General features: G+C 39.9%; 1 protein-coding gene across 1 annotated transcript in view; it reads left to right on the top strand.

Annotated features, from left to right (window-relative positions):
- LOC126177485 (serine protease easter-like) overlaps positions 1–21,529 on the top strand; it is a 65,865-nt gene that overhangs the window by 38,915 nt on the left and 5,421 nt on the right. Inside the window, exons 3-6 of the mRNA XM_049924459.1 lie at positions 48–145; positions 4,530–4,635; positions 9,070–9,260; positions 13,833–13,934. Of these exons, the coding sequence (XP_049780416.1) occupies positions 48–145; positions 4,530–4,635; positions 9,070–9,260; positions 13,833–13,934 (497 nt within the window). The remainder of the gene's footprint in view (positions 1–47; positions 146–4,529; positions 4,636–9,069; positions 9,261–13,832; positions 13,935–21,529) is intronic.

Raw genomic sequence — 21,529 nt, 5'->3', positions numbered from 1 at the left:
GGGAAAGCTGATTATTGCTCCTTATGCAGTGTGCTCATGCCTTGCAGGAGCACATGTGGACTGGACGACTCTGACCGCATCACCTATGGCAACTTGACTGCTGTCAACCAGTACCCTTGGATGGCACTGCTTGGGTACTCATCATGTAAGTTGCATGCTCACTCTTATTAATCTCATATTCCTTATTGTTGGCAGTAGCTATTACTTTTCTATTTACCACTGACAAGATGAACGATTTCCCATGTTCTGCAGACATAGTTTATCTCGATAACATATTTGGATAATATTCTCTACGATTAGTTTTAAGTAATAATTGAAGGACATGATACTTCGCGCAGCCTCATCATCAGGAACCATCAGTGGCACCATATGCAAATTTGTTTACCTTCTGTATGAAGTCATCACGACATATTTGGTTATCTGTTACACATGCAGTACAACAACAACATAACATAAAATAACCAGTTCCAGTGATGACAGTGAAGTTATCATTGAGACTTCCAGCATCAAGAAACAGTGCGAGTTCCAACGATCTCTTAGTTAAACTTGTGGGTAGTACAAGGAATCGATCAGCTGTTGTCAGTTATTTTTCCAACGTTTTATTCGAAATCTAGATTGCACTGGGAACCAAAGCTCTACAGGCAACTATAGCGAGTGGCATCTGCACTAGTACACTACATTCAAAATTAAGTGTAACGTAGTACCAAATATTATCTAAATTAGTCCAAGCAGGGTATTCAACTTGAGTTGGTGTACACGATTTTCGATTCAAGTCCTAACATCCCAGTAACTCATACCAATAACTACAGACCTATACTACCTACCTTTAAAACATTAACATATGACTACAACTGCAGTAATTGTCATATCCTTGTGGTCAAATGATTTTGACCTTTGGTCACTTTGTAATAGCTATATAGCTCCAACATGGCCAGTAGTTTACAAAACATTGGTCAACATCATTCAGAACAATCGTATTTCGTAATTATGAGTACCGTTTTTGTAACATACTTTGACTTGAGAATGAAGTTATTTTAAAGAGGTAATGTGTGAAACGTCATCTTGCTCTAGTGTTATTTGTTAATACCTTCAGATGAATGTAGCTCTAACAGCCAACCTTCCAATTGCTAGTGATGCCTTTGCAATACCTCGTATTGCAAGCAACGTAATTGTAATTCCGATATTAGGGCCCATGTAGGATACAGTGGCCAAAATGCAGAGGGCAATTTTTGTCCAAAACACAGAGTGAAATCATTCATTTGCCTGGAAGGGGAGACCGACACTGTTTGACCCCTGTCGGCTGGTCGGTGATGCATTGTGATGACAGAATCGAGAAGGTAGCCCTGTAATCTTTCTCAAACGATTGTCAGCTTCATTTTTACGTTACTTATGTCAACTTCATGATGATGTGCTAATCATTTTGTTAATGGTCACAGTTACTGTGCGAAATTAGAAAAAGTTTGTTATGAAAGATGACGGTTGCTACGATTTCCGTATTCTGGATACTACATTAACATGTTGCTGCATATGTAAATTAGCTAAGATACTGAATTTTTCTTTAGACTTTGGTGGAGGTCTCTGCCTGTCACCAATCTCTAGAAACTTTATCAGACGTGGCACACTCATTTGTGATCCTGCATGCACGGAATAAAACAAGTATGAAATATCCACAACATCCCTCATATTTCAAAAACAGTTTGAGATATCGAAATGAGATTTTGACAAATGATAGCACACAAAGAGGAGAGTATTTTGCCAAATCGTTAACATGCAAAACTTCATTATCTACCGTGTTATTCCACAAACCACAGACCTTTTTGGAGAAAGAATGTACTTATTAAGGGCCATCGATAGCTGTTGAAATGGGAAAGGTTGTGGGTTTAGGAACAGCATTTTTTTTTCTGTTGAAGATGGGCTTTTTCATAAGCTACTGAGCTAACTTCCTCACTTAGTAAACTTAACAAACCACGACTGTGTATGCACAACAAGTTAGTGAGATGATACTGTGTGAGCTCCGTTGTGTTTTGACAAAAGAAGCAAATTTTAACATGGCTACAAGAGAAATGAAGGTTTTACTCAAAATTCCACCCATTACACTTCTTTCATTGTTACAAATGATTAAATAACCAGGATAAAATAAATTACTGCTTTTGTTGTATTTCCAGCGGAATTCTTTCTAAATACTTACCAAACTAGAGGTGACAATCGATCTTTCCGAATGGTCACCAGCAAGTGTGTGCATGGAAAGACTCCACGTAATGATTACAAAAACTGTGAGCATAGGCTTCAGTTTAGAGCTGCACTTCCCCTCCAGTGTTCGTCATGACCCCTACACTGCACGCCTTCAAACTCCATTACAACCCTCTTCCCAATTGTGTCCTGCCGATTTCACATCTACAGTGTAAGTTATTCCGCGTGCACTCTACAATGTGGCTATAATTAAAGTGCAGCTATACTCATGGTATGGACTGTAGTTATTGTATGGTAATTAAACATCATAGGTATTATATTGTGTTAATGGGGAACTGATTGATACTGGAAAAAATTTGTTCCTATTTAGGCCACCAAGTGCTAATCTGGTGCTATGAATGCAAGAAAAATGTATAGGAATGTTACCATGTGTATTGGATTAGGAACAGCACGTCGCAGAAAGAGTTAAACAAGTAAGAAAGGCATAAAGATGATTTCATTATTAAATTGGCTTATGCAGTTTGTTAAGTATGAGCAACAGAGTCGTCGACGACATGCTGCATCCGTAAAATGATATGATCAACAGTTGCTCACAGCAGTTCCGGTGGAATCTGAGCAACATGTTTCTGTATGCTGACCATCACACCAGGTAGAGACCGCAAGTGTCTGTGGTAAACTGGTTCTGTTAAGCATTCCCAGAGCCAAAAGTCACATGGATGTAGATCAGTTTATCTTCCAGGTCATACATGTGAAAAACACCTGGAGGTAACACTTTCGTGGAAGGTTTCATTAAGCAGATCTATCATTGGGCAAGGGACATGAGATATTGCTCCATATTGCATAAAAACAGTGATTTCCACACAGATCCACGCTTCCAAAGCAGTAATCACATGCTGTCAAAGAAAGTCTCGTTACCATGAAGACATCAAGGTGCACCTGACAGGCCCACTGGATGTATTCTCTTCAACAGAGAATGGACCAAGATTAAAGGTGCTTGTGAATCCACACCACATAGTCACGTATGCCTGTTCAGTGGATCTTCATGTACAACATGCAATTTAACAGTGCTCCAGATTTGGCAGTTCTGTGTATTCACTTCACCCTGTTGTGTTAAATGTGTCTCCTCACTCAATAGAATATTGCCCGTCTGGGATCCGCAATAGAAATCGAAAAGCATATTCAGAATGTTGCCACAGATTGTCAGGTTTCAGTTGCTGCAACATCTGGATCTTGTATAGGTTCCAGTGCAAAATAAACAGCAAAACATTCCTTACTGTTGACGATGGGATGAACAATTCTTTTGACACTGTTCAAGCACTGGAACTACTCAGGGCACACACATGCTATATTCAGTCATGGCAATAGCAACCTCATCAATAGCTCGCACCAGGATAGGATGCCTTCCTCTTCCAGGTGCCCTACCAAGCTCACCCGCATTTTCACATTTCACTATCATCTTCTTTAAACCATTTCATGGTATTTGGCTTCTTCTCAGACTCTCTCAGTCAAGGATAATTGCTGCTTTTCACATAAGGCAGTTTCACCAACAGCACATGGTCTCTCTTTTCGATAGCCATGCTGTTCACCCACGTTATGGCCTGTCCAATGACAGCGTGTATGTCATACCGTCATACAAACAATGTACAGCTCCAAATTTTCACCTGGTTGCCAAAATTTGAACTAATTTTTTCGATCACATATTGGTTCTATATTAATGAATTAGTGTATCTAACAAGTTTCGCTGCCACACCATAATTACAGCTCTCGCTGGACCTCGACAAGTAGCTGCGCTTTAATTATTACCACCAGGTACTAGATATAACTGTGCAAGCTTTAATACACCATTGAAGTAAAAAAAATTAAAGCTGCCATCAACCCATAGGCTGGTTTCAACACAACAGTGCTTTACTAGCGGCCCGTTGCCACCTAAAGTCTCTGAAAAACGCAGCAACTCGACATTTTTCACACTTAAAAACATTTTCGAAGCTCATATAAGTGTTAAGCGACAGGTAAGACTCTTAGAAGTGACCAAGGATCTAATTTGAGAACTTTGGATTCCTAGTTAGAAATTCACCACTGACCTGGATCTTAAAAAAGGGGTCTTTCGTAATGTGTAGCAGTACTGTAGAATTTCAGACCCTCTGCTACACATCGACATATCTTAATTCGATAATTTAAATACCTGTAACACCTTGGTAGGAGTAGCACCTTTAATAGGAAACCACCAAATAATATCTTGAGCTATATATCTTAACGAAATAATTTATAGGCGTTTTGTAGTTTAGTAGGCCTATTCTGTCGTTGACTGTGGGGCTTAACGATTGTGCATCCATCTGCAGGCGGCAATCTACTAGAGTTCCGGTGCGGCGGCTCGCTCATCACCAGCCGCTACGTGCTGACCGCCTCGCACTGCGTCAACGGCAGGAAGCTCGGCTCCTACAGGCTGTGAGTACACCTCTCCATACTGGCTCCCAGCAGCGTGTCGTCATCGGAAGCGCTTAAGTTCAGCAGCTATAGCAGCTTTTGATGTCTTGATGGGGCTGTACTATTCTCTGTGATGATGCAGGCATAGTCTACAGCACTTTGTACACGACTTTGGTTGACTGCCTGTTATGTGGAAGATCTGTGTAAAGGCGGCTCGTCAGATGAGCGCCCTGCATATGCTGTGACAGTTTGAAGGGCTGTGTATTTTTGTAGTGGGCGGGATGGACATGAGAGCGGTACGATGTGGAGTATTCCAGATGAAATAGTTGACAATTTATCATTAAGCTAATGCATGTATGACAAACATCAGTCCAACAACAGTCACTAAAAAAATCAGATTCAGGGTCACCAACAAGTTAATCTAGGTACAGGTAGCTACCATACTTCCTTACAAGCGATGTAAGCCCCTTCACATAAATATGAAAACTGCACGGTCTCCTAAGTGCTGCTTGAACGAATAAAGATATACATGTAAAAATCAGTCAGTGCAGCATATTGTTTTGTATTTTTCAAATGATCACACGACCTGTATCTTCCTGTGGTAGTGAAGAGTCTGAGATGGCGTTTCCAAAAATGGCTGATAAACTTGAAACTCTTTAAATGTCATTCAATGGTGAGATACGGTGATACATAACCTGGGCGTAATGTAGGATTACTAAACTCACGATTATTCATAAATTTGTGCATCAGGCTTACTAAGTAGTCTGTGATATTATTGGATTTCAGACATTTTGCATATGAGAAAAGGACAGCCACCAAGCTGTAGTTTGCAGTGATACTAAGCATGACAACACGAGAGTAAAAAAAAAAAAACGAAATCTGTTTATAACGTTCGCCTACACCAAGACGCGCGGCCAGCGTTTAAAAGGTACTTTTAAATACTATGACTCGCTGGGCGCAGATATTTAAAATCATTGCCGCAGTGCTTGATAGCAAGAAGCTGCGAAACAGAAGAAAGAACCATTTATCATTTGTTAGGAAAATTCTAGAGTCTTTATAGTTGGTTGTACTTCTGGTCGCCGATATGTTAACATGTACTTCATTACCTTTGATGTTTGGTTGCCGACTTGTTAAGACGTGTTGTGTAACACCGCTACAAGTTTAGTGTGAAAAACCACGTTATCATCAAGAAAGAAACGCTTTTGTAAACCTAGTGACAATAAAAAATACTTACGCGCACGCCAGGACATTTAATTTCTACAAAATATCACACATACAAAAGCAGCGATTGTTGGACTGCCCCATGTATGAGAAAAACATAAAAATGTAAGTTTTGTATTCATTGTAAATTTGGTAATGTTTATAGTTTAACGCCTCTCTTCTTTGGGAATATACTTTTCCTCCACTGTACAGAAAATCTATGCTTATTCTTTTCTTTAAATTAACCACAAATAATGTTTATGTTTAAATGAACTTTGTTACAGGCTCGCTCTTTATCGCGGTGTGTCGATTGTATTTGGGAGACCATTAACGTGTTCAATTTACGATCTGACAATTTTTTTTACAAAATTTCACTGTTTTGCATTCATTTCCAATTTTTTTATTATTCAAATAGGTCCCTTAGGTAATTTCATTGAAGAGTCTGATTGCGTGAAAGCAATCCGGGTTAAGAGGTCATTTGAGAAACTATTTTCACGCAATCAATCCGTACGTCTCCTAAACACAATCGAGAACCGACGCATCGTCGATCATTCATTAATTTTTCTCTCTTTCCAAGTCGTACCAAAAAACGGCCAAGGAGAACTGCCGTGAGTATGCAATCTAGTGTTAAAAGGTTGCATTCTTTATCTTGTCGGCAAACATTGCCATGAATTATCATCATCAATGTTATATTTGGTTAAATGTGAAAAGACAAACAAAAAACCTTTTAACGCTAGAAGTCATAACATCAGACGTCCATAAAACTTTGCTCAACTCCTTTGAGAGGTTCTTCTAGCAAAAACAGTGCCGTTGTGATCTGCTGGTGATTGTTCTTAGAGTCTGTATCACAACCTCTCTGGAGAAGCCTGGACCGATAGTATGTAATTCTACGAATCTAAGGCCTAGAGCTGTTTTAGCTGAAAATGAGATTTCAATCCTGGGCATCTGCCTAGTATGGTGTGCCATGGCGAGCAAATCATTCAATAAAAGCTGTTCTGTGTTGTCATTCCATGGGCTTGGCGTCATGCAGGTGCACTTCCAGAAACATGGTCAGAAAAATCTACCTACAAAACAATTTACTCGTATTTCATGATAGTGCGATACTGTTTATATTACTGCTGTTAATGGTCTACTGAACTGGTTCGTTAAGAACTTATTTTTATACCATTTATACAGAACTTTCTAACTCGCAAAGTAGAATTTCGAGAGTATTATACGTCCAAGAGCAAGTAAATCAACAAAGAAAGCAACTCTGTGCCGTTTATGTCATAGGTAGCTATGACCATAATTGTGAAACAGCTTCACAAGAACATGCAACTTCAATGAATTTTACAGACATTATTGTAGACTGTACAAATAGCTGACAATATTCAAAGATCTTGTTCAGCGATGTTACTAACATATTAACGTGTAAATGAAGCAAAAAGTTAACAAATCCCTGTTTAATGTGAGAACATCTTCGAGGAATTCTGCAATTTTCGAGTTGCAACTGTTTAGATACATATTGCTAGTAGCGTTTAATTTTTATCCATTTCTGAAGAGATGAGTTGTCATCTCCCATTTGATGTGGACAACATAAGCACCGTAATTCATATTTCTCTTTCAGAGTTTTGTTTGAAGATATAGGGAATGCATATAACCTTTTAGCCTTAAGGATGTGTGTATCCATTACTGAAATGATCAGCGAGGTATTATACGACGATGCTAAAGAAATTGGAGGCTGTATAAAAATTTCCATGTGGGTAGCTCAAATTTTCATGTCTAATAAGTGTTTAACTAAAACAGCATACATAAGAAAATAGCAAAAATTGACAAGTGGTGTACGATAATAATTTGGCTTGAGAGATAATAATAAAGGCAGAGGCACCAGCAGAAAGAGCAAGCGATTTAGATATGCAACAGAAAGGTAGATAAACGCAGGGCGTTTGCACTGAGGTGACAAAAGTCATGAGATATCTCCCAATACCGTGTCGCACCAACTTTTGCCTACCGTAGTGCAGCAACTCGTCTGGCATGGACCCAACAAGTCGATGGAAGACTCCTGCAGAAGTATTGAGCCATGCCTCGTCTACTGCGGAAACTTTGGCTGAGCTGGATTATGCCGCATAAATGTTCGATGGGATTCACGTCGGGCGATCTACGTGGCTCTGTCATTGGCTCGAATTGTTCAGAAGGCTCTTAAAACCAGTCGCAAATAATTGTGGTCCAGTGACATGGCAGTTGTCATCCATAAAAATGTCTTCGTTGTTTGGGAACATGAAGTCCATGAATGGCTGCAAATGGTATCCCAGAAGCCGAACATCCAAAGGACCCAGTCCATTCCAGCCCTTACTATTATAGATCCAACACCAGCTTACACAGTGCTTTGTTGATAATTGGGCACATGGATTCGTGAGGACTGGGCCACCAGTAGTCTGGAGTCGAACCGATATGGCAACAAGTCAGGAGAGGAGCTGCAAGTGTTGTTGTACTGTTAGCAAAGGCACTCACGTCGGTTTGCTGCCAAGTTTCACCGCACTATCCGAACGGATACGCTCCTCATACATCCTACATTGACTTCTGTAGTTGTTTAGCACGATGTTGCTTGTCTGTTAGCACTGACAACTCTATGCAAACTCCGTTGCTCTCGATCGTTAAAGTGAAGGCCGTCAGCCACTACATTGTCGTTGGTGAGAGGTAATGCCCGAAATTTTGTTTTCTCGACACACTTTTGACACTGTGGATCTTGAAACACTGAATTCAAAAATGGCTCTGAGCACTATGGGACTTAACTTCTGAGGTCATCAGTCCCCTAGAACTTAGAACTACTTAAACCTAACTAACCTAAGGACATCACACACATCCATACCCGAGGCAGGATTCGAACATGCGACCGTAGCGGTCGCGCGGTTCCAGACTGTAGCGCCTAGAACCGCTCGGTCACCCCGGCCGGCCACTGAATTCCCTAACGATTTCCGAAATGAAATGTCCCATGTTTCTAGCTTCAACTACCTCTCCACGTTCAAAGCTTGTTAATTCCCGTTGTGCAGGTATAATAACGTCCGAAACCTTGTCACATGTATCAACTGAGTGCGAAAGACAGCTCAACCAATGGACTTCCCTTTTACACCTTGTGTATGGACTACTACCGCCAACTATGTATCTGCACATCGCTATCCAATGACTTTCGTCAAGTCAGTGTGTATCTGATATTTCGTTTTAATAGTGGCAGTGATTGGCACTTTTTTATCTTTTTATTTCCTTTCTCCGTTTCAGAGGGGTCGTGCGGCTGGGCGAGTGGGACCAGCGCAATTACGTGGACTGTTACGGCGAGATCTGCGCGCCGCCGGCCGATGACTACGGCATCGAGAAGGTCATCCCGCACCCAGACTTCAGGCCACAGGCCACCAGGAACGTCGACAACGACATCGCGCTGCTGAGGCTCGACCGCGACGCGCCCGATAACTGTGAGTTTCGCGCTGCCGGCTGCCCTTTCTCACAACACCACGGTAGCTGCACTGCCCAGGTCAATTAGAGAGTATGTTTCGTATCAGACTGGTACAGTATATCTAAAATAAAGGCAGCCCCTCATCAATTGCCAGTTTGTTGTTGTGGTCTTCAGTCCTGAGACTGGTTTGATGCAGCTCTCCATGCTACTCTATCCTGTGCAAGCTTCTTCATCTCCCAGTACCTACTGCAACCTACATCCTTCTGAATCTGCTTAGTGTATTCATCTCTTGGTCTCCCTCTACGATTTTTACCCTCCACGCTGCCCTCTAATGCTAAATTTGTTATCCCTCGATGCCTCAGAACATGTCCTACCAACCGATCCCTTCTTCTAGTCAAGTTGTGCCACAAACTTCTCTTCTCCCCAATCCTATTCAATACCTCCTCATTAGTTACGTGATCTACCCACCTTATCTTCAGCATTCTTCTGTAGCACCACATTTCGAAAGCTTCTATTCTCTTCTTGTCCAAACTAGTTATCGTCCATGTCTCACTTCCATACATGGCTACACTCCATACAAATACTTTCAGAAACGACTTCCTGACACCTAAATCTATATTCGATGTTAACAAATTTCTCTTCTTGAGAAACGCTTTCCTTGCCATTGCCAGTCTACATTTTATATCCTCTCTACTTCGAGCATCATCGGTTATTTTACTCCCTAAATAGCAAAACTCCTTTACTACTTTAAGTGTCTCATTTCCTAATCTAATTCCCTCAGCATCACCCGACTTAATTTGACTACATTCCATTATCCTCGTTTTGCTTTTGTTGATGTTCATCTTATATCCTCCTTTCAAGACACTGTCCATTCCGTTCAACTGCTCTTCCAAGTCCTTTGCTGTGTCTGACAGAATTACAATGTCATCGGCGAACCTCAAAGTTTTTACTTCTTCTCCATGAATTTTAATACCTACTCCGAATTTTTCTTTAGTTTCCTTTACTGCTTGCTCAATATACAGATTGAATAACATCGGGGAGAGGCTACAACCCTGTCTCACTCCTTTCCCAATCACTGCTTCCCTTTCATGCCCCTCGACTCTTATAACTGCCATCTGGTTTCTGTACAAATTGTAAATAGCCTTTCGCTCCCTGTATTTTACCCCTGTCACCTTCAGAATTTGAAAGAGAGTATTCCAGTCAACATTGTCAAAAGCTTTCTCTAAGTCTACAAATGCTAGAAACGTAGGTTTGCCTTTTCTTAATCTTTCTTCCAAGATAAGTCGTAAGGTCAGTATTGCCTCACGTGTTCCAACATTTCTACGGAATCCAAACTGATCTTCCCCGAGGTCGGCTTCTACCAGTTTTTCCATTCGTCTGTAAAGAATTCGCGTTAGTATTTTGCAGCTGTGACTTATTAAACTGATAGTTCGGTAACTTTCACATCTGTCAACACCTGCTTTCTTTGGGATTGGAATTATTATATTCTTCTTAAAGTCTGAGGGTATTTCGCCTGTCTCGTACATCGTGCTCACCAGATGGTAGAGTTTTGTCATGACTGGCTCTCCTGAGGCCATCAGTAGTTCTAATGGAATGTTGTCTACTCCCGGGGCCTTGTTTTGACTCAGGTCTTTCAGTGCTCTGTCAAACTCATCACGCAGTATCTTATCTCCCATTTCATCTTCATCTACATCCTCTTCCATTTCCATAATATTGTCCTCAAGTACATCGCCCTTGTATAAACCCTCTATATACTCCTTCCACCTTTCTGCTTTCCCTTCTTTGCTTAGAACTGGGTTGCCATCTGAGCTCTTGATGTTCATACAAGTGGTTCTCTTCTCTCCAAAGGTCTCTTTAATTTTCCTGTAGGCAGTATCTATCTTACCCCTAGTGAGACAAGCCTCTACATCCTTACATTTGTCCTCTAGCCATCCCTGCTTAGCCATTTTGCACTTCCTGTCGATTTCATTTTTGAGATGTTTGTATTCCTTTTTGCCTGCTTCATTTACTGCATTTTTATATTTTCTCCTTTCATCAATTAAATTCAATATTTCTTCTGTTACCCAAGGATTTCTATTAGCCCGCGTCTTTGTACCTACTTGATCGTCTGCTGCCTTCACCACTTCATCCCTCAGAGCTACCCATTCTTCTTCTACTGTATTTCTTTCCCCCATTCCTGTCAATTGTTCCCTAATGCTCTCCCTGAAACTCTCTACAACCTCTGGTTCTTTCAGTTTATCCAGGTCCCATCTCCTTAAATTCCCACCTTTTTGCAGTTTCTTTAGTTTCAATCTGCAGTTCATAACCAATAGATTGTGGTCAGAATCTACATCTGCCCCAGGAAATGTCTTACAATTTAAAACCTGGTTCCTAAATCTCTGTCTTACCATTATATAATCTATCTGAAACCTGTCAGTATCTCCAGGCTTCTTCCATGTATACAGTCTCCTTTCATGATTCTTGAACCAAGTGTTAGCTATGATTAAGTTATGCTCTGTGCAAAATTCTACAAGGCGGCTTCCTCTTTCATTCCTTCCCCCCAATCCATATTCACCTACTATGTTTCCTTCTCTCCCTTTTCCTACTGACGAATTCCAGTCACCCATCACTATTAAATTTTCGTCTCCCTTCACTACCTGAATAATTTCTTTTATCTCGTCATACATTTCATCTATTTCTTCATCATCTGCAGAGCTAGTTGGCATATAAACTTGTACTACTGTAGTAGGCATGGGCTTTGTGTCTATCTTGGCCACAATAATGCGTTCACTATGCTGTTTGTAGTAGCTAACCCGCACGCCTATTTTTTTATTCATTATTAAACCTACTCCTGCATTACCCCTATTTGATTTTGTATTTATAACCCTGTAATCACCTGACCAAAAGTCTTGTTCCTCCTGCCACCGAACTTCACTAATTCCCACTATATCTAACTTTAACCTATCCATCTCCCTTTTTAAATTTTCTAACCTACCTGCCCGATTAAGTGATCTGACATTCCACGCTCCGATCCGTAGAACGCCAGTTTTCTTTCTCCTGATAACGACGTCCTCTTGAGTAGTCCCCGCCCGGAGATCCGAATGCAATTGCCAGTAGTTGCTGCAAAAACAGGTAGACCCTGAAGTGCATATCGCACCAGATTAATTAGGGGCCGTTCCATCGGTTGGGACCATATACATAAGTCTCAGGATACATATTGTTTGCAGTAAGGACCATAACAGTCTATTTTTATTATTCGATCGCAGTGCTGGTGATCAGTCACTGACAACAGTGTTGGCTGGCTTCTAAGTTCAGCAAACATGTTAAATATGACACTCTCTACAATCGAAGATGGTGTCCTTCATATCAATAATATTTTTTTTCCAAGTCGATATGGACTGAGAACTAATGTAAGTCAATCGTCAATTAAATCAGTGGAACAAATAGCTTTCTGCAGTGTTTAAGTTTGTGTTTCCACCAAACTGATAAACTGAGATGCCGTACTGCCATAACATTCTTTTTTGTCTCTTTACTGTTAATTCAAATCAACCAATGCTTGTGAAGGATTGAAAAGAGTTTTCTTATTCATTCGAAACATTACAAATAAGAGTGGGTGAATTCAAACGTAAGTAATTTTTCATGAAGATGGCTTGCTTGAAGTACATTCCACGACTTGTTCACTGTAAGCGATTTTACGCTGTTGTCCTGTGTGCAAGTCTTCCTGTGGTTTTAATTTTGTCTCTCGAAATCAGATATGAACTCCTATAACCTGATAGGCCTCATTAGATTTCATTTCCATCTGACGTATTCCATCTTTTTGATTTTGTAATGTGTGAAAACAGACAGTTACTGTTTACAGCAATAAGGTATTCCTTATCTTGTCCCTCTGTCAGTACTGTCGTTAAATTTTGTTTAAGCTGTTAATGTTTGTCCTGACATTTACTTTTTTACTAAGTGGTATGCATAAATTCATGAACGTATATTTCGTGTTTGCAACTAAATGAAAGGCAGTTCTTTTTTTGCCACACACATTTCCCTTATTTTGTTTCCCAAGCATCTACAGTGGCCATTTTGATGTTGCTAATCCAGGTGTGTCGATCTGGAAATGTATTTTGTCAGTCTGCATACAACAGATGGCCCATTTTCTGAATTTTCTCGACTAAATTCACCATTTCACTTACATTTCCTTCTGTGTGTTAAATTTCTGTGTTTTCACGCAGAATCACCGGTAAAGGTGGAAGTGATGTAATGAAATAAATTTAGTCGGGAAAACCGGCCATCTCAAATATGCAGCTCGACTAAATACATCTCCAGGACAATACACGTAGATTAACAACATCAGAACTGACCACCGAAGTTTATTTACAAATACAAGAAGCAAAACAAGTATGGCAAAAAAACAAACTATCATTTATTTTGTTGCAAAGACGGAATACACCTCCGTGAATTCTGAAGCGACTAAGGATCCATGGAAAACGAATAAAATGATTAATGTAGATAAAATTTAGAAATATACAATAAGAATGCGAATATCTGGAATATTTGATAAAAAATTACTGTAAATTTTGTTGTATTAGAGATTATAAAAGAGTCCCATTTCTGTAAATTCCAGCTTTCATCAGAACAATCTGTCTGCCAGTTAGTACTGAGATGAGGCAGGCGACGTTCGTCGGGAAGAATCTTGTTGTTGCTGGATGGGGTACAACAGAATATGGTAAGCCTCTCCACGTATCAACAACTTCACTAAGGAATAATGCTCTTATTTTGGGGTATCGAAGATAATCATTAGTCTCAAACATCATTCGTTGACTGAATAAGGAAAGGGCTTGTAATGTGTATTGTCGATGTAAAGGATGACAACAAATGATCCAAGCCTTAAAACGTTTCTCAACCTTGCAGAACTTTTACTGTCTCTCTTTTTCCCATTGGTACCACCATTAAGAATAAAGGTATACTCAGAAAACATCGCAAAGTTACCGTTTTCAAGATACGGCTAAAAGAAGTTCTTTTTTTTTCAGAGCAGCTCAATCTTCTAAACTCGTGACGAGATTTTTAACTCCAGCATTTTTAATGCTTCCGGTTTTCATTGGTACTGCCCTGGTTTGAGAAATCCAAGTGTGCAAGCAGCTTGAGGAGGTTCCTTATGAGTTAAATAACGCTGTGTTTGGGTTGTGAATTAGGGACAATCAATCTATGGTCGTTCTCGTCAAGTAACTGTACCATATATATTGCCAACAAATATTATGTTCTGGAAGGTGTCATTTGTTCAAAAATCTCATCTCATAAATTCGTTGAAAGTAGTACATGCGTGCACACTAGCTCTTTACAGATGGGATACCACTTCTCACAGGCAATATTTCACCTATTCAAGTATTTATATGCTGTAAAATCCGTCTTTAAAATATTTAACTAGCTGGACATTTTCAGAGGGTGAGTATCACAGATGTGTTTTGAACGAAAAACCGAGCAGGTTAGCACTCTGGACATGCATTTGGGAGGACGACGGTTAAAACCTGCGTCCAGCCACCCTGATTTAGGTTTCCAGTGATTTCCCTGAATCGCTTAGGGCGAATGTCGGGATGGTTCCTTCGAAAGGGCATAGCCGCTTCCCTTCTCCATCCTTCCCTGATTCAAGCTTGTGATCCGTCTCTAATGACCTCACTGTCTACTGGACGTTAAACAATAATCTGCTCCTCCTCCTCCTGATCCAAAACAAGGAAATGTAGAAATCAATGAAGACCATTCTTCCAGCTGCTGTTAGATTTCTTTTTTCTTTCATGACATGAAAGATCCTACTTGGAGTGAGAGTTTTGGATCGTTGAACTTCTATACGTATGCTGTTCGTTATATGTGGTGCTGTTTCGATACTCTTCATGTGGTCCATAGGAGGCTGAGTGCTCACTGTTCTAGTCCGCTAACGAGGAAAAATCCTGGCAGTACAAGGAATTAATCCTCTATGTGCCAATTAGCCATTCCAACAACACTGCTGATTCGCATACACCCTCTACAAATTTCTGAACATTTACCAATTTAATACATTTATGTCGGCTTTCACTAATACATCAGTTTTGTTTCATAAAGTTCAGCAGATGATGTGGTTAAATTAGGTGTTTCATTGGACCAGAAATCACTTGCATGGTGAAACAAAATCTGTGGAAAACTTTTTCATAACAAATCAAGAAATGGAAGCATACATGGTAACGTCTGTACTTCATTTGAATAGCGTATTCGTGGATAACGACTTTTAGTATTTCTCTAAACGTAGTTTCTTCCATTTGATCTCCTGTCATTCTTATGTTTAGGGAATAGGCGATGGCGAGAAAGTTTAGTTCTTCTGTGCAACACAACATAACATTTAATGTCAGTGTATGCATTAGATGAAAACTATGCTAAATTTGGTCTCATAGAACCGCATTTTTCATCTCACTGGTGAATTCATGGTGTGAAGGAGTGACTACATGTACATATTATCACCTGGGGTCTCTTCTTCTAAGGCGGGCACTATGACTGAAATACCTAAGGCAGGCCTGCCCAAACAGCAATTTGCGAGCGCGAGCGCTCCAGGCAGGGTCCTACCCAGCGAGTGAGTTGAAGGATGAAGAGGAAGACGAAAATGGAGACTGCAGCTCGACAACTCTAGAGCGATGTAGTCGCCTTATCAGACATCAAGCTGTTCGCTGAAATTACTGTTTGTGTTAAACTTGATTTCATTCTGCTTTAGGAATACTATGGCGTCAATGTCCCTGCCAAAAAAAGAAAAAGTGAAGAAGCCATAGCAATTTTATCATCCATAGGCCAAGCGAGGTGGTTAATAATGCATCACACTATTGTGAGCTGGAAAAACACTCATTGAAACATCATTATAACACCGGGCTGAAAGCCGGCCGTTGTGGCCGAGCGGTTCTAGGCGCTTCAATCGGGAACCGCGCGACCGCTACGGTCGCAGGTTCGAATCCTGCCTCGGGCATCAATGTGTGTGATGTCCTTAGGTTAGTTAGGTTTCAGTAGTTCTAAGTTCTAGGGGACTGATGACCTCAGATGTTAAGTTCCATAGTGTTCGGAGCCATTTGAACCGGGCAGAAAGACTGTACAATGCACTTGTATTCTGATGAACGACAGTGGATGCTGAATGAAGGCGGACATTAGGGAAAAAAGAGAGTTAATGATAAGTATAGTGGTGACACAATCTTCTATGGAGGACATCTTGAGGTATTTGAATTCATTAAATGTCTTAATGAAAGTGGAGAATCATTTGGTAACAGATATGGCGAACGAGATTGATGCTACGAGTATATGGAAAAATCAGCTTCAAGTTCATGACATGGAACATTTCCCACGGCTCAAGCTAGTCGTTTGTGGACCAGACATGACTGATTACGTTTCAGGAACGGGAATACATCAACATGAGTTCTTTATTTTTATTGTACACGTCTAGTTCAGTAGGACCTAATTGAGGAGCAAATGACCAAGCTGATGCAACGTGTAAGTACATGAAATTACAACATAAAAGTAATAACAGATCAAATAAAAAGTTAATGAACCCAAAAAAGACAAGCCATAGGTTTATGTAAACGCAATCAACAATATAACACAGGGATCAACCTAATTTTTCAAGGAACTCCTCGACAGAATAGAAGGAATGACCCATGAGGAAACTTCTTAGTTTCGATTTAAAGCGCGTGGATTACTGCTAAGATTTTTAACTTGTTGTGGTAGGTATCGAAAATGGATTCAATAGTATACTGCACACCTTTCTGTACAAGAGTCAAGGAAGTGCGATCAAAATGCAGATCGATTTCTGTCTGGTGTCAACTCAGTCAAAGCTGCTAAGTCTTGGAAATAAGCTAACATTGTTAACAAGAAACGACAGCAAAGAATGAATACATATTGAGAGGCCAATATCAGAATACCAACACTAATCAACAGGGTTCGGCAAGAGATTCGCGAACTTACATCACTTGTTGCCTGAACCTCCCGTATATGAGCCAAAAGTATCTTTTCAGAATGGGAAGAACTACTCCAGATATAATACCATATGTCTTAGAGAATGAAAATAAGCTAAGTAGACTACTTTTCGTGCGGAGCTGTCACTTACTTCAAATACCGTTCCAATAGTAAAAGTGGCAGCATTAAGTCTCTGAACAAAATCCTGAACGTGGGTTTTCCACGACAGATTACTGTCTACCTGAACACCTCGAAATTTGAACTGTTATGTTTCACTAAGCATATGTCCATTTTGTGAAATTAAAACGTTGGGTTTTGTTGAACTGTGTGTTAAGAATAGTAAAAACTGAGTCTTACTGTGATTTAGCATTAGTTTGTTTTCTACAAGAGATGAACTTATGTCATGAACTGCACTGTTTGAATGGGTGCCAACGTTGCACACAACATCCTTTATTACCAAGCTAGTGTCACCAGCAATCACAAATATTTTAGAATCACATGTAGTACCAGAGGGCGTATCATTTATATAAATAAAGAATAGGAGTGGCCCCAGCACTTATCCCTGGGTAATCCCACATTTAACTGTGCCCACTCAGACATTCTCAGCACTGTGAATAATGACATTCCGCTGCCTGTTGTTAAAGTAAAATGTCAACCAATTTGGAGCTTCTCCTCGTATTCCATAATGGTCCAACTTCTGGAGCAATAATTTGTGGACAACACTATAAAAGGCCTTAGTTAAATCAAAAAAGTTGCCTAGCGTTCCAAACTTTTTGTTTAGTCAATCCATTACCTCACAAAGAAAAGAGATATTGCATTTTCAGTTGTTAACTTCTAAAACTGAGCTGTAGATTTGACAGCAAATTATATGAAATAAAATGATCAATCATACTTACATACACAGCCTTTTAAATAATTTTGCCATCTCTGATGGCATAGAAATAGATGTAAAATTGTCTACATTATCCCTTTCTCTGTTTTTATAAAGTGGGTTTACTACTGAGTACTTTAATCGTTCAGAAAACTGACCTTTCTTAAAGGAAAAATTACAAAGTGCAGATTACATGTACAGGACTAAAATGTCCAGCACAGTAAGTCAATATTCAGCCAAGCAGTCCATCATATCCATGAGAATCCGTAGTCTTCACCCATTTATTTACTGACTCAATGTCCCCTTGTCAGTATCACAGAGGAGTATTTCAGACATGTCTCGGAAAGGCATTTTCCGAGAGAGTTACATGATTTCCTGTAGAATCTAACTTTTTTTTAATTCACCAGCAGAAAGTGATTGTTAAGTACTGTACATATATCTGACTTCTCAGTAACAGAAATATTTTTACTACGAACTGACTTATATTGTCGACCTCATGTTGCTGACGAGACATTTCCTTCACGACTGACCATATGATTTAATTTTATCCCATGAATTAGCTTCTCTAGTTGTGTACCACATACTCTTTGTCTTCGTAATAACATTTTTAAGCACTTTACAGTAATGTTTGTAATGGGCTACTGCACCTCGATTGTGACTACTCCTAACATTTTGATATAATTCCCACTTTGTTCTACACGATGTCCTTATCCCGCTAGGTGGCCACCCAGGCTGCCTTTTAATACTAGTACCCTGTTCAGAATGTTTTAATGGAAAGCAACTTTCAAAGAGCATGAGAAATGTGTTAAGGAAAGCATTATATATGTCATCTATATTATTGTCACTATAAACATCCTGCCACTCTTGTTCCTTAATGAGGCTTAAAAAACTCTGTTGTCGTTGGCTTAGCTTTTCTACATAACTTGTAATTATATACAACATTTATGTTAACTTTTAGTGTTAAAATGCATGCCTCATGCTCTGAAAAGCCAATCACCCTTTCACTTATAGCATGCCCATGTAGTAAGGAAGAATGAATAATGATGTTGTCTATAGCTGTGCTGCTGTTTTCTTTCACCCTGGTTAGAAAAAATCGCCGTCTGCATCAGATCTTATGAAATTAGGAGATCTTCCAACATCCTTTTTCATACTCAATCAAATACAAAATTAATATTGAAGTCACTACATTCTGAAGTCAGAGTTAGGAGAATTGTAAATAACAGAAATTAGAAGTTAAGTTTCATTAAATTCTACTGCCCCAGCACAACATTCAAATATATGTTCAATGCAGTACAATGATACTTCTAGGACTCAAATGGAATACTGTTTTTTACATACACAGCCACTCCCGACTCTGCAAAGAACTCCTTGAGAACAACCAGCTAATCTTTATCCTGGTAATGGAAGTCTCTGAATTGTCGAATTGTTTATGTAGTGCTCCAATATACCAACACTGTCAGAGTCAACATCTATAAGCAGTTCACTAACTTTATCTCTAATACCTCTTACATTTTGATGAAATACGGTAATTCCTTCACTACTTGGATATTGACCTCCTTCGAAGGTGATTCCTTTGTTAGAAGGACTCCTTTTAAGCAGGTATGTCTATCAGCTGACTTCAATACAAAAAGGTGCAGCTCTAACACCAACTACTACAGGAATTTTCCCATGAGTGATCCCTCACTGCCCACTACACTATCACCTATAAGTACTTCCAGCCTCCCCGTTCTATACCTATTGAGCTGCAATCTGTTGATGGATTCTACTGGCACTACTGCAATGTGAGTCATGCCCTTCTGCATCAGCGCCTTCACCAGCCCCATGCTAACGCACCTAATAGCAGTATTAAGATGAGGCCATTCATGACACTGAAACAGTTGCACGAAGTGAGCCTTAGTGCCACCAGTTTGAGTAGCTATCTTTACCAGGTCGCCACCTACATCATACTCCCTGCCCTGTCGAGAATATTTGCAGCTCCACCCACAATCACTACCTGATCCTATTTCGTAAAATTCCTGCATAACTTCCCTATGCTGTCACATGAGCCAAGAATGCAATAGGCTTCACAATGCTGGTGGCCTGGTACTCACTCGCCAACACTTATTGCAACTGTTGGCCCACACCTCTGCCATATGAACTACCTAGCAGCAAAACCTTCTTCTTTCTGTTAGAATTTGCAACTGACTTAGGCTACCTATCTGCTGAGGACTGCTGCATATTTCCTGCACCTACAGTTACAAGGGGCTCCTCTCCACTAAATTCTGTCTGTTGGTCAAATCTGTTGGTTATACACAAAGTGCAACTGTCTGAATGTCCCTACTCCTAGCTGCCTTCTTACCAACTGCCAGTTCCCATTCTCCAGCGCCCTTTTCCCTCCTCAACCTATGTAGTTCCTCCTTTGCGTTTTGTAACTGCACTTTAAGGGCACAGATCTTACCCTCCTGCTACTCTCTCAGTTTATTTCTGCCACAAATTCTGCATTTCCAGGAGAGGGGAAGCCAGTGGGCTAGAATGCCCCCTGGCTTCACCAGTGGATTGCCCTCAATGAAAATATTTTGAACAAATCTGACACTGCAACCCACTACTCACAAAGCTATGGCAAAACCTACATTTCTCACTCGTCTAAAATGTTAACAGTTAATGAAAAAACTATGTGTCTACGTTACCTAAGGTCAATTTCAACAGTAGAACTACTTAAAGAACTAGCAATAGTTATCTAGAATGTCGCACTCTACTAAGGAAGCAAATACTTTTATTAATACTACTAAGCTATAACTAATACCAATGCCACAAAATTTCTTATGTAAAACCAAAAATTCAAGCGATCACTGGAACACTCAACAAAATTGAACAGAGTGAACGAGAGTTTTCCTGAAGTATTTCACTACAAACAAAAAACCACCTGCAGAAAACTGGCGTATTAAATTTAATAAATGACTTCAACGCACAAACACCTATATAAAAAAACAGTGGGCGAAAGTTTCAGAAAGTTTATTAAGCCGTTATTTCACCAGAAACAGCACTACACACCGTTGAAAACAACTAAATTTAATAACCGAATAACAGCACACAAGCAATTTTGTCAGTACTTAGCTTAAGAGCCGCTCCAGCTGCAACCACACGCCGCAAAATGTATAGATACTGCCGAGAATTCGATGAACGACATAAACACTCGCGCCTGAATAACAGACCACTCGAACCAATAACACAAAAAGAAAGATTGAGGTGAATGAAAGTCCACTAATAAGTTACTTTTAAAGCAAATATTAACACCAATAATCTTTAAAATAAGTATATGAAGTCTAAAGCCTTATAAAGTATTGGCGAGCAATTTGAACAGCAGTCCAGTACATGTGATGTCACATCAAAGAGATTCCAAGACATTGCTCTAATAACGACGGATTTCGATTATCTGTCACACCATTCTCGTATTTGGCTGCTAATATATCTCATTATTTCCAAATTGAGCTCATAGACGTAACCAGCTACTGACC

This window comes from Schistocerca cancellata, chromosome 1 (genome assembly GCF_023864275.1).
Source record: "Schistocerca cancellata isolate TAMUIC-IGC-003103 chromosome 1, iqSchCanc2.1, whole genome shotgun sequence".
Classification (NCBI taxonomy): domain Eukaryota; kingdom Metazoa; phylum Arthropoda; class Insecta; order Orthoptera; family Acrididae; genus Schistocerca; species Schistocerca cancellata.
The sequence above is the reverse complement of the archived record's forward strand: the minus strand, read 5'-3'. Positions and strand labels throughout refer to the sequence as shown.